Source organism: Gadus macrocephalus, chromosome 11 (genome assembly GCF_031168955.1).
Source record: "Gadus macrocephalus chromosome 11, ASM3116895v1".
Classification (NCBI taxonomy): Eukaryota; Metazoa; Chordata; class Actinopteri; order Gadiformes; family Gadidae; genus Gadus; species Gadus macrocephalus.
In genome coordinates, this window is record NC_082392.1 from 701465 (window position 1) to 717321 (window position 15857).

General features: G+C 56.5%; 2 protein-coding genes across 3 annotated transcripts; both read right to left on the reverse strand.

Annotated features, from left to right (window-relative positions):
- Window positions 1-61: 61 nt before the first annotated feature.
- Window positions 62-8098, reverse strand: mfsd10 (major facilitator superfamily domain containing 10). Of its 2 annotated transcripts, none has more exons than XM_060065667.1 (13): window positions 7959-8079; window positions 7168-7352; window positions 6724-6820; window positions 6471-6574; window positions 3397-3555; window positions 3065-3250; window positions 2378-2480; window positions 1896-2007; window positions 1527-1635; window positions 1341-1431; window positions 1098-1145; window positions 797-886; window positions 62-614 (listed from the first exon to the last, which is right to left on the reverse strand). In XM_060065667.1, the coding sequence occupies exons 2-13, from the start codon at window positions 7324-7326 to the stop codon at window positions 511-513; spliced, it is 1362 nt and encodes a 453-aa protein (XP_059921650.1). In that variant the 5' UTR covers window positions 7327-7352; window positions 7959-8079; the 3' UTR covers window positions 62-510. The 2 variants fall into 2 exon arrangements, with proteins under 2 accessions (XP_059921650.1, XP_059921651.1); XM_060065668.1 differs by lacking the exon at window positions 62-614 and adding an exon at window positions 639-743 and having other exon boundaries at window positions 775-886; window positions 7957-8098.
- Window positions 8099-8229: 131 nt separating this feature from the next.
- LOC132468015 (zinc finger protein 142-like) lies at window positions 8230-15843 on the reverse strand. The gene is made up of 8 exons (XM_060065645.1): window positions 15578-15843; window positions 14643-14761; window positions 13404-13571; window positions 12099-12333; window positions 11673-11815; window positions 9719-9942; window positions 8711-9395; window positions 8230-8601 (listed from the first exon to the last, which is right to left on the reverse strand). Exons 1-8 carry the CDS (start codon window positions 15841-15843, stop codon window positions 8468-8470), a joined length of 1974 nt encoding a protein of 657 aa, XP_059921628.1. The 3' UTR covers window positions 8230-8467.
- Between the last annotated feature and the right edge of the window lie 14 nt (window positions 15844-15857).

The window sequence follows — 15857 nt, forward strand, 5'->3', positions numbered from 1 at the left end:
GACATTTAGGATAGTGCCCCCATGCGGCAGTTTCAGGAAACGCAGCGACACAGAGATAAAGTTATTTAGAAGCTCAATCTTTTTATTTTATTATCAAAGCTCGGTATATTTGTATTAAAAGACAAACAACTGTACCTTAAGTTAACAACTCTGTTGTCAATATAAACACTTTTGAAAAAAACAACTTCATTTATATAAAAATAAACATTGACATAAATGATTGAGATATATATTGAATGTCTTGGCCCATACGCGTAGAGGTATAAAAAATAGAAAGTGTTTGCATCGTTTGGTCCCATGAAATGCCCTCAGTTCCCTGTAGTACTGTCCTGTTATGGATACATCTACTCATTGCGATATGTGGCCAAATAAAACCGTTCTTCCCAAGAAGATGTAAACAAATCAACTTAAAAGATGTAAATGAAATCTAAAAGCTCTTTGTTTTTAGTGCTATTCCCAGTATAACGCCTGGAAGGACTCATCCTTCTCAGACTGGCTGTGATTCACCGGTTACTCCGTCTTCAGCCTGCTTGCTGTTCTGAGCAACAGCAGAGGAACTACAAACATGGCCGACGTGAGGATGAAGCAGACTTCGGCTCCGGCCATCCAGTACACTGAAGAGGAGAGAGCAAGGCAGGGTGAAGGGAAAGCTCTCCATCCATCCTCATACTTTCAAAACACACAGAACTAAGCCAGTGTTTAAATAGCTACAACACTATTAATGTCCATTTGTAGTTATTGGACTGCAGAGGTTGTCTTCATTCTTTAAGGAACGGGTGGGAGACGGCTTGTTTACCAGAGGAGGTGACGATGGGGCCCAGCGCTCTGGCCAGCGCTCCCAGGCTCCTCAGGATCCCCATGACCGTCCCCTTCTGGCCCGCCGAGCCTGCAGGGACACGAGGCGTCAGCTGGGGTTGTGGCACTCAGAATGTCAGAAGTCTATCGACCTCATGCAAACACCAAAGAGACCTGAATCAATGTTGTTTTAACACTCGGATCACTGTGCTCTAAACCCGTTCCTCCATTCACTAAGTCCTCCTTCTGTGTGCGGACATGAGAGTGAATCCCATCCCCATGGTAACGGAGGAGAGCCTCACCGTGGTCAGAGACCAGCGTGGACAGACAGGGAACCACGATGGCAGCAGCTGGAACAGAGGAGGACAGAAGGTGAGTGTTCTGGAGGGTTCCATGAGGGACTGGTCCCTCCAGGGACAAACATCATCCATCTAGCCTTTCACTTCCGGCATTAGATTACAGTTTCAAGACAATAAAGCTTTCACTTCCAATTGAGAAAGATGGCTTGAGTTGAGCTACTTTCTCAGATAAAACGGTGGACTTACCGAATGCGTACAACGCCAGGCCGAGATAAAGCATCACCAAGTTCCATGCGAGCCCAACCAGAACGAACGCTGGAATCAGGGCCAGGATTGCCTGAAGGAAAGGAATAACCTTTTGAATCCAGAAACAGGCCTTCTATAACCCGGTGGGGCCAGCTGGCCTGTCTCCCTTCCCTCCGGAGGTCTTACCGTACGGACAGCCTTGATGTGGTGACCCGGTTGGATTCTGCGAGAATACCCCCCCTGTATCGACATCATGATGACCCCAATGAAGAAGAACATCTTTCCTTGCTGCATACTGCAAAGAAAGTACGAAGAGTCATTTAAATAATGTTTTTATAAAGTAAAGTTTTATAATTAAAAGATGGACCCTTTTATTTAAAACAAAAGGCTCCATCTACCAGAACAACAAAACAGAAGCAGTAGCCAGCTTGACCTGTTTTACTAGTTATTACACAACTACAGATTACTAAAGTACAAGAGCCCTCTTCATTTTCGTACGTCTGGAACCAGCTGGAACCGGACGGACCCGGATGGAAGCGGCTGGTTTTCTCTCACCTGGTGAAGTGGAAGCGCTGGTGCGTGAGGAAGCTCAGGGTGAACTCGAGCCCAGAGAAGAGGAAGAGGTAGGAGAAGTAGACCAGGCCCAGGACCTGAAGCTTCCTCGTTCCTGTCAACCCAGGCACGACATCTTGATACCACCGAACGGCAACGCACGTTACCTCAACTGTCACCCCACACAGCATCTTACCCCACCTCTACACCACCCGGACTCACATTAACACAACTGTCATCCCACACACACAGCATCTTACCCCACCTTTAAACCACCCTAACTCACATTAACTACTGTCTGGAAAGCTTACATTCATTGTTGTACTACTGCTCCTGTTGTGTATTTAACTTATTTGAACAAACTGTATTAATGTCGTTTTTAACGTTCTCTTTGAAATGTGTACAGATATTTTCCTCCATATTCTGGTCCTTTGGCCTGGTGCCGACTGCCCGGCGAGGGTGAATGAGGTGGGGGAGGGGCTCACTCTGTTTGGAGGGGGGGTCCCTCACCCGGGACACAGCCGAGAAATAGAAGAGGGAGCCGGGGTTCAGCAGGTCTCTGGGGCCCCCCAGCCCCGGGGACGAGACCTGAACCACAAGGACCAACATCATCACACACCACTGGGTCAACAGAGACATTTAACACAGCATGGTTCAACTTTGGTTTATTGGCTAGGAAAAGGAAATAGATAGATTTACTGTTATCTGTGAGCCGGCATTATCTAATTATAAATTGAGGAGCATCAAAACTTAAGTTTAATCAACTCAAACTATCTCTGCTCCTCCATCTTACATGTTGCAACGACGACATGTAAGATGTAACATGTGGCAACAACTCCTACATGACTGTACACTTCTGGGATGTGTATACTGGGATGTGTACACAAAGACAACTGCCCAAACAGATGACCTCACTAGCTGTCATTAAGCAGTGGAATGGAAACATCTGGGCCAGGGTTAGCCTATCTGCTCATTGGACTGAGAGTACCTTCACAGGCCAACCGAGATTCACCTTGAGGTGCTTGGCCAGGGTCTGGCGCTCACCTTGAGGTGCTTGGCCAGGGTCTGGCGCTCACCTTGAGGTGCTTGGCCAGGGTCTGGCGCTCACCTTGAGGTGCTTGGCCAGGGTCTGGCGCTCACCTTGAGGTGCTTGGCCAGGGTCTGGCGCTCACCTTGAGGTGCTTGGCCAGGGTTTCGGGGAGCAGGAGCCAGATGAAGAGCAGGTCTGCCAGGCTGAAGAGCAGGGCCAGCAGGGCGGGGTACTGGTGGAAGAGCTCCTGACCGGCGTGGACCGCGAAGTACGCCCCCATCAGCGGGCCCAGGGTGAAGCCCAGGGAGAAGGCGATGCCGATCATGGCCTGAGGACACACGTCCACCGGAATGGGTTCAGCCGTTTGAGCTGTAAATCACTTTTAGACCACATTTGAAAAGCACAGTACACCCCCATGACTTTGAACCTCATTAGTTTTTCCCGTTCTCCCTAACCACGAGAGCGACCACGTACCATTCCTCGGTTGCGTGCCTTTGGGCAGGGCAGGTCGGCCACCACGGCCGTGCAGACGCTCACGTTCCCCTTACAGATTCCCCCGACGACCCGGAACACCAGGAAGCCGCTGAAGCTCCGGGACGAGGCCCAGACCGCGTAGGAGAGGGCCAGCCCGGCCTGGAGGGGGGAGAGGGGGTCAGGCTGCTGCAGGATTGGTCCGCTCTCCTCAGAGTCTCTGTCACTGGCTGCTGCTAAAGGGTTAGTGTGAAAGGGTCCCGTCTTTCTGTTAGCAGTTATTACATTATGTTCATCGGTGTTGTTCTACTTCTTTATCACAGCTCATCCTTTAGAGACACAAACCGGATCTACTCTCAGTTCCACGTGAGCAGACCTATCGTCGACGTTCGCCTTTTGCCTAGACCGCCTTCTGGATTTAACTAAATATAACGTTTGTTTAGGCAAACGAGGAGGACCTGTCAGAGAGAGCGGAGAGCAGCCTCTGTTGCCCCGTGCTGCCCCCTTTTTCACCCTGTTGCCCTGTGTTGCCCATGTTACCCCGTGTTGCCCTCTGATGCCCTCTGTTGCCTCCTGTTGCCCATGGTTACCCTGTTCCCCCCCCATTGCCCCGTGCTGCCCCCTGTTGCCCCCTTGCTGCGCCCTGTTACCTCCTGTTGCCCCCTTGCTGCCCCCCATTGCCCCTCATTGCCCCGTGCTGCCCCCTGTTGCCCCCTTTGCCCCGGGCCGCCCCTCATTGCCCCGTGCTGCCCCCTGTTGCCCCCTTTGCCCCGGGCCGCCCCCCTGCCGCCCCTCATTGCCCCGTGCTGCCCCCTGTTGCCCCCCTGCCGCCCCTCATTGCCCCGTGCTGCCCCCTGTTGCCCCCTTTGCCCCGGGCCGCCCCTCATTGCCCCGTGCTGCCCCCTGTTGCCCCCTTTGCCCCGGGCCGCCCCTCATTGCCCCGTGCCGCCCCCTGTTGCCCCCTTTGCCCCGGGCCGCCCCTCATTGCCCCGTGCTGCCCCCTGTTGCCCCCTTTGCCCCGGGCCGCCCCCTGTTACCTCCTGTTGCCCCCTTTGCCCCGTGCTGCCCCCTGTTGCCCCCTTTGCCCCGGGCCGCCCCCTGTTGCCCCCTTTGCCCCGGGCCGCCCCTCATTGCCCCGTGCTGCCCCCTGTTGCCCCCTTTGCCCCCTGTTGCCCCCTGTTGCCCCCTTTGCCCCTCATTGCCCCGTGCTGCCCCCTGTTACCTCCTGTTGCCCCCTTGCTGCCCCCTGTTGCCCCCTTTGCCCCGTGCTGCCCCCTGTTGCCCCCTTTGCCCCGGGCCGCCCCCTGTTGCCCCCTGTTGCCCCCTTTGCCCCTCATTGCCCCGTGCTGCCCCCTGTTACCTCCTGTTGCCCCCTTGCTGCCCCCTTTGCCCCCTGTTGCCCCGTGCTGCCCCCTGCTGCCCCCTTTGCCCCCTGTTGCCCCCTTTGCCCCGGGCCGCCCCCTGTTGCCCCCTTTGCCCCGTGCTGCCCCCTGTTGCCCCCTGCTGCCCCCTGTTGCCCCCTGTTGCCCCCTTTGCCCCGGGCCGCCCCCTGTTGCCCCCTGTTGCCCCCTTTGCCCCGGGCCGCCCCCTGTTGCCCCCTTTGCCCCGGGCCGCCCTGCCGCCCCTCATTGCCCCGTGCTGCCCCCTGTTGCCCCCCATTGCCCCTCATTGCCCCCTGCTGCCCCGTGCTGCCCCGTGCTGCCCCCTGTTGCCCCCTGTTGCCCCCTTTGCCCCGGGCCGCCCCCTGTTGCCCCCTTTGCCCCTGTTGCCCCCTGTTGCCCCCTTTGCCCCGGGCCGCCCCCTGTTGCCCCCTTTGCCCCGGGCCGCCCCCTGTTGCCCCCTTTGCCCCGTGCTGCCCCCTGTTGCCCCCTGTTGCCCCCTGTTGCCCCCTTTGCCCCGGGCCGCCCCCTGTTGCCCCCTTTGCCCCGGGCCGCCCCCTGTTGCCCCCTTTGCCCCGGGCCGCCCCCTGTTGCCCCCTTTGCCCCGTGCTGCCCCCTGTTGCCCCCTGTTGCCCCCTTTGCCCCGGGCCGCCCCCTGTTGCCCCCTTTGCCCCCTGTTGCCCCCTGTTGCCCCCTTTGCCCCGTGCTGCCCCCTGCTGCCCCCTGTTGCCCCCTTTGCCCCGGGCCGCCCCTCATTGCCCCGTGCTGCCCCCTGTTGCCCCTCATTGCCCCGTGCTGCCCCCTGTTGCCCCCTTTGCCCCGGGCCGCCCCCTGTTGCCCCCTTTGCCCCGGGCCGCCCCTCATTGCCCCGTGCTGCCCCCTGTTGCCCCCTGCTGCCCCCTGTTGCCCCCTTTGCCCCGGGCCGCCCCCTGTTGCCCCCTTTGCCCCGTGTTGCCCCCTGTTGCCCCCTGCTGCCCCCTGTTGCCCCCTTTGCCCCGGGCCGCCCCCTGTTGCCCCCTTTGCCCCGTGTTGCCCCCTTTGCCCCCTGCTGCCCCCTTTGCCCCGTGCTGCCCCCTGTTGCCCCCTTTGCCCCGGGCCGCCCCTCATTGCCCCGTGCTGCCCCCTGTTGCCCCCTTTGCCCCGGGCCGCCCCCTGTTGCCCCCTTTGCCCCGGGCCGCCCCGTGCTGCCCCCTGTTGCCCCCTTTGCCCCCTGTTGCCCCCTTTGCCCCGGGCCGCCCCCTGTTGCCCCCTGTTGCCCCCTGCTGCCCCCTTTGCCCCGGGCCGCCCCTCATTGCCCCGTGCTGCCCCCTGTTGCCCCCTTTGCCCCGGGCCGCCCCCTGTTGCCCCGTGTTGCCCCGTGCTGCCCCCTGTTGCCCCCTTTGCCCCGGGCCGCCCCCTGTTGCCCCTCATTGCCCCGTGCTGCCCCCTGTTGCCCCCTTGCTGCCCCCCTGCCGCCCCTCATTGCCCCGTGCTGCCCCCTGTTGCCCCCTGTTGCCCCCTGCTGCCCCCTTTGCCCCCTTTGCCCCGGGCCGCCCCCTGTTGCCCCCTTTGCCCCGGGCCGCCCCTCATTGCCCCGTGCTGCCCCCTGTTGCCCCCTGTTGCCCCCTTTGCCCCCTTTGCCCCGGGCCGCCCCCTGTTGCCCCGTGCTGCCCCCTGTTGCCCCCTGTTGCCCCCTTTGCCCCGGGCCGCCCTGCCCACCGTGGTGAGCAGCAGCAGCGGTCGCCGTCCAAGGCGGTCCGACGCGGCGCCGGTCAGCGGGGACGACAGGAACTGCAGCAGAGAGAAGAGCGACCCGATCAGACCTGAACGGACGAACCAGAGCGGGGCACAGAGCAGAACATGGACGGTAAAACACTACAACAACACTATAAAGTGACACCCTTCAATGAACTCAGTAATGTCTCACACACAGAGTGAAAGGAATGACCCGTCATCACCGCACCGTACTCACCCCCGAACAGAACACTGTTGTACTTCCTCTCCATTGGAATCCCCACCGCCTCCCTGAACCAATCCACAACGCTCTGAAGGGACTGGTACACCGGGTCCTGACCAATCACACCACAAGAGGAATCAGACAACCAATAGGAGCCTTCTGAATGAGCAGCAGGACGATGCAGAGACTGAACACACGGCCGCTGGGTCAAACCCCCCAGTTGTGGAGAGGTGGGATCAGAAGATGGTGGAGGCGGCGCATTCCTGCTGAGCTGGAATTAAACTTGCTAGGTGGAAACCAGGACTGTTTTTCAAGGAGCTTGCTCAATGGCACTTGAGCTCTAGCTTCTGAGGAGTGTGTGTGTGGGGGGGGGGGGGCATGGACAATGTCCAGGTGGGAGTCTGTGCTGGAGGAACGGTGCATCCCCTGATGGACCAGGGATGGGTCTGTGGGTCTCACCGCAGTCTGTCCGTAGTGGTCCAGGATGGAAGGGAACAGGGGCAGGATCAGGGTGAAGCCTAGCAGGTCCAGCAGCAGAGCGACGAACACGACGTTGATGACCCTGGAGGAGAACTTCTCCTTCTCCCCGGAGACGGTCTCGCTGGACGTTCCAGCCATCCTTCACGGTCTGCTCAGCCAGAACACTACATAGGAACCGTGTTGAACAGAGAACATGGTCAAATGAATGGAAGACAAACTGTACATTATGTTCCTGTTGGGAACAAAAACACAGTTACCAAGTACGGTGGATACGGTCAATGTCAGAGTCAACTCAGGGTGAAGTTAATAGTTCTGTTGATAGTTCTGTTTGTTTTGTTCTTCTTTGAGGTCTTCTCAAACCATACCTGCAGCCTGAGGTAAAGTGGACTCGGCGCCTGCTTTAGCTACGGTTGAAGCCATAAAACCCGCCGCGTTAACGTTGTGATTACGGTAATGAGAATAGAGACATTATCGATCAGGAAGGAGCAGGTCTTACTGGAAGGAATGAGGAAACAGATATGCTAGAGGAACACACCCAGGGTAGGGTTTGATTATTGAATGATCTACCTTTCTACCTGAGGGTAGAAATAAAAAAATACAATGCATACAACTCATGTCAAAGAATCCCATTTAAACTAGTTTTAACCCGGACTTAAATCCATACGAACTGTAGAAGACACCTTGGCCAAATCATTAACTTAACTCGTATTAACTATTACATAAAACAGAACGCAGAAGAACGAAGTTCTGAAGTACGACTATACTCACACCGAAACCCCAGATACGAGTCAACAGAGACAGCGGTGCCTTGCTCATCTGCAGCCTGACTGGTTCTCCTCACTCGTTTTGAGAGACCAGGAAGCGGAGTCCCGTCTCACTTGGCGAACCACGTGACCTTGAACGCCACGCCCACGAGGTCTCATCATCCTTATCGTTTATTTACTTTCTTGGCTCTTTTCTAAATAACTAAAATTCTTGTTCTTGCAGATTTTATTGGACGTTTTTTAATAATCTAAATCTAGCAAAATCAGTCGATACAAATAAATGTAGTGATTAGAAACACTTGTTTTATTGGAAAACATATTTAAGAAAAAAAAGGTCCAGACATTGAAACGGAAAGAGTTCTACAAAGTTCATAAAATATCTGATTACAGCCAATAAAACAGTAAGAACAACTTATTTACAAAGACACTTCAGCAGCTGATCCGACCATCAGTCTGAGGACCGTGCCTCTTGACACGACTGATTCTACATCCTGTGCCTCTTGACACGACTGATTCTACATCCTGTGCCTCTTGACGTGACCCTGCAGCTCAGCGGCGGTGCAGAAGACGCGTCCGCAGTAGGGGCAGCTCAGCGCTCCGGGGGCTCCAGAGCGCGTCCTCGGGGCGGCGCTGGGGTCTGCGGGGGCCGCTGGGACAGGAGAGAGACCGACTGGCGTTAAACAGCTTCCGCCGTCACGGCGCACCAACATCTGATTGTTTGTTTTGGCCCCCGGCGGGCCTCGGTCCCGGACCCTTACCTTTGGTGGGAGAGGTCCCCGGGTCCCCCGAGCCCCCCAGGGCTCCTCCGCTGGGGGGCTCTCCGCGCTGGAGGGAGCCCTGCCCGGAGAGTCTGCGGTCCAGGTAGACGTTCTCCAGAACGGGCATCTCCGGGCTCCCCAGCCCGTCGCCCTGCCCCGCCCGGTGGTCCCGCGGGACCTCCGGGCTCAGCGACGGCTCCTCACGGGGCTCCGTGTCCGCGGCTCCGTCTGGGACGGCGGGGGCGGCGGGCGGCGCCCTCCCAGACGCGCCGGAGGACCCCTGAGCCCCCGAGGGCCCGTCGCCTGCCCCCGGCCCCCCGGGGGGTCCCACGGCCCCCCCGTCCTCCAGCGCCGAGGCCTCGCCCTCTGCCCTCCGTTTGCTCGTGAACCCCGCCCCCCCAGTACAGCCGTCCTCCGAGCCCATCGGCGCTGCCGGCGGTCGCCCATCACAACGCCGCCGCCCCTCCTCTTCCTCCTCTCTTCTGCGTCGCGGACGTGCCGTGGCGTCTCGTCCCTCCTGCTTCCCTCGCCGTTGAACCCCGTCCCACCCTGGGGTGACCCCCTCTTCATCCCGGTCCCCCTCCCTGGGGTGGGACCGTGCGTCCTGCCCCTCCTCCCCCCCCCCGCTCCTCCCTCCCAGGTGGTCCAGGTTCACCTGTCCCACCAGCTCATGGTTCCTCTCCACCTGGACGGGACAGAGGAACAGGGGAACTGTGAATGGATTCTCGAGCTTCTTGCTCCGTTCAAGTTGTTCCTCCCACTCAGAGGTCGACTGGGTGAAGTTATGACACAATGTTCCAGAAACAGGGAGGCGCTCTGGCTACAGAAGACCGTACATCAGGGGACTTCACATCCCCAGTAAGGGGAGAGTAAAGTAGATGAATGGATGCACTCCTAATGAAAGGGTGATGATTTGGGTGAAGGGGAATAACCTGCCAGCCGGCATTCCACCGAGGAGGGGCTGAAACCCAAACCGGAATGCCCCGTCCGCCCCTCCCTTCGCCTCACCTGATGCTTATCCCACAGGTGCGCCTCCAGCAGGCCGAGCCGGGGGCAGCGGAAGTAGCAGAGCCGGCAGGCGTAGGGCCCCGCGGGGCCGTGCTTCAGCGCGTGGGCCCCCAGGGCGCCCGCGCTGCCGCAGGTGAAGGTGCACTCCTGGCAGCGGAAGACCACGTCCGCCAGGTAGCGCGACAGCCTGGGCCGCCGCAGCTCGATGGGGACCACGCGCTCCTCTGGGGGGAGACGGTAGAGATGCTCCCATTATCCAATAACATTTATTCCTCTCCCGATTCCGATTCCTGAACTTGCGTATCGGCCGATACAGAGTATACACCGCTACAGCGTCGAGCACTGTAACTACGAACAGCACCTGTTCTTATCGGAGGGTTCTCTGAAGCCCAGTTCAGACCAAAGATTCGCCTCGCGACGAGACGCGACGAGACGCGATGGCGTTCTAAAACTGGGCAGTTCACACTGCTGCAGGTGGTCAGCAAAATAAAGAATATGTTGGCGTTTTTGCACTTAATAGTTAATCGCGTTCGTAGCCTGCACTCAGACGGGAACTCATTCTTGCATGCGGGTGTCTTCATTCGTAAAAAAAGGCCTAATGAAAAGGAGAAGACGGCGAGTTAGAAAGCCGAGCATATGGAGCCGCAGTTGGTAGTCCTACTTCAGCGGCAGACACAGGGTGCCTACGCCGATCTTTGTAGAGAGATTTCTATGGGCAAAAGCTGTGGTTTGATTTTTATTGATCCTCTTCGAGAATTTGTGTGTAAAGGGGTGGGTCTAGATTATATTCTCGCCTTTATCCTTTGTAAAGCGCATTGTAGGCCTATTGCTTTTGGGCCGATACTGCGCCCATTCCTTGATTGTTCTGCCGCATCACTCAAAACAATTAATTTCGTTCCAATGTTCTTCCAATCCACTCCAATAGTGGTCCTGCATTGAGTTTAAATCCAACTCTAACGAATAAAGGGTCCAGTTTTAAGTTTCATAGAATATTTATACATTCCCAGGGCATGTTAAATGAGTTCATGCGCCGCCACTCGTAACACACTTGTAAAATGTAGTCGTCAATTGATGGAATGGGTTATTAAATACATCATCACAACCAAAATTTGGAATTAATCAAATAAATTACAGATAAATAACACTGAAATGGCTACTTTTGGTTGAAGACATTTGAACGAAATATTTATGATCCCCCAATGTTGACCTGAAGTTGGCGCCACTGATTGGTAGACTATCGGAGGCGGTAGGCCTACTAAAAGGTGTCTGAATGGGGGCATGCTGGAATGGCCACATGTAACCATAACAACGGAGTAAGGCCGTGACGCACAAGTTGTTCTGTGCCGTGTCCTGACTGGCTGAAGAGAAATAGCTACGTCGTTGTGTTCTAAAACTGGACCTGCCGATTTGACATGTTCAATCTCTGGCGACTCCTTGCAACGGCATCAGCCGCGCTGCAACGACCAGTTCACACTGCTGCAACTTTTCCCCTGCGACGTTCCGAAACAGTCTCGTTGCAAGTCGAAGCAAATCTTTGGTCTGAACTGGGCTTTATGATGATATAGTCGCTTCACTTACTGTCGACAATTATTATTTTTACACAACTACATCATTTACATTTATAATTATAATAAATCATTTGTATTCTTCTAGTTAGGGTTAGGTGCGTGAAGCGTGAGCATCCATGTTTTTCCAACTTGGTAGCTCGAACGCACGTAGGTCAGAGACGACGCGTTTCCCAGTCCGACTTCCCACCTCCGAGCGTTAACGAACGCAGCCTAGCACCGTAGAGTTGGCGCTGTTCTCTGCCTGCGTGGTAAAGGAGTCATGTGACGTATCGGATCGGCCCATATACTAGCGTGCTCGCCGATAGCCGGTTTACTGCGTTCTAGGCGGTGTCGGAGGAGTTTCCGATGCCGGCATGGCCTGGGGACGACCCGCTTGGAGTGCTTACGGCGGTGGAGCACGACGTGGTCCACCAGGTGGTCCCGGCTGAGGGTGTGGTAGAGGCACAGCGGGCAGCGGAGCCTCTTCTGGGGCGGGGGCTGCGCCGGGCCGCGGGAGTGACCCGTCTTCTTGTGCAGATCCAGCTTCCTCCTAAAGGACGAGGAAAACCAGAGGAAAGAGGAAGACTTCACGACCACAGGCGCCACTCTCACAGTTTGGTTTCACCGGAACTGTCGGACCTTAAACTAGTGGATCACACGAGCCCAGGCCGCGTAACGAAGCAGCGAGCTACATCCCAGGGCCGCCGGGGGTGACCTGAACTGTAACAGTCACAGTACCTGAGGGCGTCCCCCAGAGCTCCCACCTGAGTCCAGTGAAGTAGCACTGAACTGTAACAGTCACAGTACCTGAGGGCGTCCCCCAGAGCTCCCACCTGAGTCCAGTGAAGTAGCAGCAGTCCTTGCAGCGGTGGACCTTCTTGCCGTGGATGTTCATGTAATGCCGCCGCACACTCGACCAGTGCCCGCTGGAGAAGTCGCAGAACTCGCAGGGCAGCGTCCTATCGCCAGACACCTCCCCGGACAACGGAGCCACGCTATTGGCCGGCGCCATTGATCTGTAGTGACTCAGCTGTCTCTGGACCTCTGCCGGCTCCGAGTACACAGAGTCTGTAAGAGAGGAGGTAACACGATCACACCACGGCCGTCGTGTAGGCAATGACGGGAATAACCCAACAAACGTATTCACAGTCCTCATGCAGGCACTCTGCTAACAGTGGTGCCCAGTCTGGCCGCCCGGGCAGCAGGGCTCGTCTCCACGGCCTCCTGATGCCCCGTTTACACCATCCCGCTAATGGCCGCTAATGGCCGATGGACCACGATGTGGAAGTCGGGGTGATTCGGGTGACATCGGGCTAAAAATGTATGATCGGGTCAATTTATCGGGGTAGCATTTACACATACCCGATGTTATAATGATAACATAACGATTTATGCCAGGGAAGACACCCGAAGTGCGTTTGGCGTCATTTGACGTCATTTGGCGTCATTTCGGTAGAAGGCAAAGGGGAGACTGGTTTAGACTGATATTTATTTATATATTTATTTATATTACAATAGCGATTTTATAATAATAGAACGCCGGTTCTAAATGGGCGAAGTACCCTGTAATTATAAAAGTAGGACATCCATCCATCACCCCCTATTTATACCCAAGTGGCAGATTGAGGGTCTTCCTTAACGCAATCTGGTCACTCACAATCGTTATTTGTCGAGGGTTCTCGAGGGTCTTTCGTGTGTTGAGGTTGCCGATATAAAGACGATAAAACACGATAAAGATTAACGAATATAGCCGATGTGCCCAGGAAAATTCCCGAACGACTTGCGATGTCTTACGTTATACTCCCGTTCTATTTCCGATTATAGCCGATTAGCCCATAGCAACACCTGGTAACCGATTCTACCCCGATAGACCCAAAATTAACAAACATGTTCGTTCTTTGCCAATGTTGCCCGATCATTGAGCATTTCTTCCCGTTGTCTAACGATGTTCCCGGGAAGAGTAACAGTGTTTCCCGATGCAACCACGCTATTTGCCGATGTTATAACGATAGCTGCTGATTAAGCCATCGGGCACCATCGGGGCCCACTATCGGGTAGGTGTAAACCCCCCATTAGTATCAACACGCATTCAGAAACACAAAGTTAGGACTGCAACTACGGCAACAGGGGTCACTTGCGTTTGCTGGTTTTGACTGCCGGCAGGGGGGCCGGGGAGGGGTCCCTCTGGAGGTCTGGATGGGCAGCGGGGGGGTTCCCCTCGGCTGGGGGGTCCCCCGCTGCTGGGGGGCCGCCCCCCTCCACCTCGAGGGTCCCCGATGGACCAGCGTTCCGGTCAGCTGGCGGCTCTGCAGCAGAACAGACGACGCTCACGCTGTCTGTCTGTCTGTCTGTCTGTCTGTCTGTCTGTCTGTCTGTCTGTCTGTCTGTCTGTCTGTCTGTCTGTCTGTCTGTCTGTCTGTCTGTCTGTCTGTCTGTCTGTCTGTCTGTCTGTCTGTCTGTCTGTCTGTCTGTCTGTCTGTCTGTCTGTCTGTCTGTCTGTCTGTCTGTCTGTCTGTCTGTCTGTCTGTCTGTCTGTCTGTCTGTCTGTCTGTCTGTCTGTCTGTCTGTCTGTCTGTCTGTCTGTCTGTCTGTCTGTCTGTCTGTCTGTCTGTCTGTCTGTCTGTCTGTCTGTCTGTCTGTCTGTCTGTCTGTCTGTCTGTCTGTCTGTCTGTCTGTCTGTCTGTCTGTCTGTCTGTCTGTCTGTCTGTCTGTCTGTCTGTCTGTCTGTCTGTCTGTCTGTCTGTCTGTCTGTCTGTCTGTCTGTCTGTCTGTCTGTCTGTCTGTCTGTCTGTCTGTCTGTCTGTCTGTCTGTCTGTCTGTCTGTCTGTCTGTCTGTCTGTCTGTCTGTCTGTCTGTCTGTCTGTCTGTCTGTCTGTCTGTCTGTCTGTCTGTCTGTCTGTCTGTCTGTCTGTCTGTCTGTCTGTCTGTCTGTCTGTCTGTCTGTCTGTCTGTCTGTCTGTCTGTCTGTCTGTCTGTCTGTCTGTCTGTCTGTCTGTCTGTCTGTCTGTCTGTCTGTCTGTCTGTCTGTCTGTCTGTCTGTCTGTCTGTCTGTCTGTCTGTCTGTCTGTCTGTCTGTCTGTCTGTCTGTCTGTCTGTCTGTCTGTCTGTCTGTCTGTCTGTCTGTCTGTCTGTCTGTCTGTCTGTCTGTCTGTCTGTCTGTCTGTCTGTCTGTCTGTCTGTCTGTCTGTCTGTCTGTCTGTCTGTCTGTCTGTCTGTCTGTCTGTCTGTCTGTCTGTCTGTCTGTCTGTCTGTCTGTCTGTCTGTCTGTCTGTCTGTCTGTCTGTCTGTCTGTCTGTCTGTCTGTCTGTCTGTCTGTCTGTCTGTCTGTCTGTCTGTCTGTCTGTCTGTCTGTCTGTCTGTCTGTCTGTCTGTCTCACCTGGGTGTTTCTTCCGGAAGTGGCTCTTCAGCAGACACAGCATGTTGGTGCGATAAGCGCAGATAAGGCAGTGGAACGCTTTCAGACTCCCGGGTCGGAACTGGGTGCACTGGTCAAAGCTGTGGGGACGGAATGAGGCGTTACAATCATCTGGTTAGTCACCAAAGAGGTCTGTAGAGGCAGCGCCTGCCTTACCGCAGCCGACCACCAGGCCTTTCTCCGTAACATTCCAACCGTAAAACAGTAAACTCCTGACCGACGTTCCTCTGTCCTCTGGCCTCGCGGGCAGCAGCGCTCCACCGGACGCCACACAGGACGCAGGTCCCTCAGGGCTACCTGGTCCCTAAGGGCTACCTGGTCCCTAAGGGACGCCACACAGGACGCAGGTCCCTAAGGGACGCCACACAGGACGCAGGTCCCTCAGGGCTACCTGGTCCCTAAGGGCTACCTGGTCCCTAAGGGACGCCACGCAGGTCCCTAAGGGCTACCTGGTCCCTAAGGGCTACCTGGTCCCTAAGGGCTACCTGGTCCCTAAGGGACGCCACGCAGGACGCAGGTCCCTAAGGGCTACCTGGTCCCTAAGGGCTACCTGGTCACTAAGGGCTACCTGGTCACTAAGGGCTACCTGGTCCCTAAGGGCTACCTGGTCCCTAAGGGCTACCTGGTCCCTAAGGGCTACCTGGTCACTAAGGGCTACCTGGTCCCTAAGGGCTACCTGGTCACTAAGGGCTACCTGGTCCCTAAGGGCTACCTGGTCCCTAAGGGCTACCTGGTCCCTAAGGGACGCCACTCAGGACGCAGGTCCCTAAGGGCTACCTGGTCCCTAAGGGCTACCTGGTCACTAAGGGCTACCTGGTCCCTAAGGGCTACCTGGTCCCTAAGGGCTACCTGGTCCCTAAGGGACGCCACGCAGTACCCGGTACGGGTCCACTCACCGGTCCGTGGACAGGGCGGCGGGCCCCGGGGCCGGGCCCCCCAGCGCCGCCTCCTCCCCGTGGCTGCGGCGCTCGTGGACACGAAGGCCCATCAGGGAGGGGAACCAGCGGCCGCAGAGTGCACAGGCGTGGGCCTCGGCCCGGGGGGGGGCCTTCTCGGGGGCGGGGGCTGGGCTGGTCACGGGCTTCGGCGACGCCCCTTTCCTGTTGGACTGGAAGCAAAACCAAAGAGCAGGTTGATGGACAGCTGCATGAACACAACTCATGCTGGGAATATTGT

Excerpts from the sequence above, each read along its gene's own strand:
- mfsd10 (XM_060065667.1), bottom strand. The coding sequence starts at position 7,326 with ATGGCTGGAACGTCCAGCGAGACCGTCTCCGGGGAGAAGGAGAAGTTC. Across the intron at positions 2,008-2,377 it reads GGACCCCCCCTCCAAACAGA|GAACGAGGAAGCTTCAGGTC; the intron begins GTGAGCCCCTCC and ends CTGGGTTGACAG. Across the intron at positions 887-1,097 it reads CACGCTGGTCTCTGACCACG|GCTCGGCGGGCCAGAAGGGG; the intron begins GTGAGGCTCTCC and ends GTGTCCCTGCAG.
- LOC132468015 (XM_060065645.1), bottom strand. The coding sequence starts at position 15,843 with ATGAGTTGTGTTCATGCAGCTGTCCATCAACCTGCTCTTTGGTTTTGC. Across the intron at positions 9,396-9,718 it reads ACCTGTGGGATAAGCATCAG|GTGGAGAGGAACCATGAGCT; the intron begins GTGAGGCGAAGG and ends TGTCCCGTCCAG. Across the intron at positions 8,602-8,710 it reads GGGGACCTCTCCCACCAAAG|CGGCCCCCGCAGACCCCAGC; the intron begins GTAAGGGTCCGG and ends CTCCTGTCCCAG.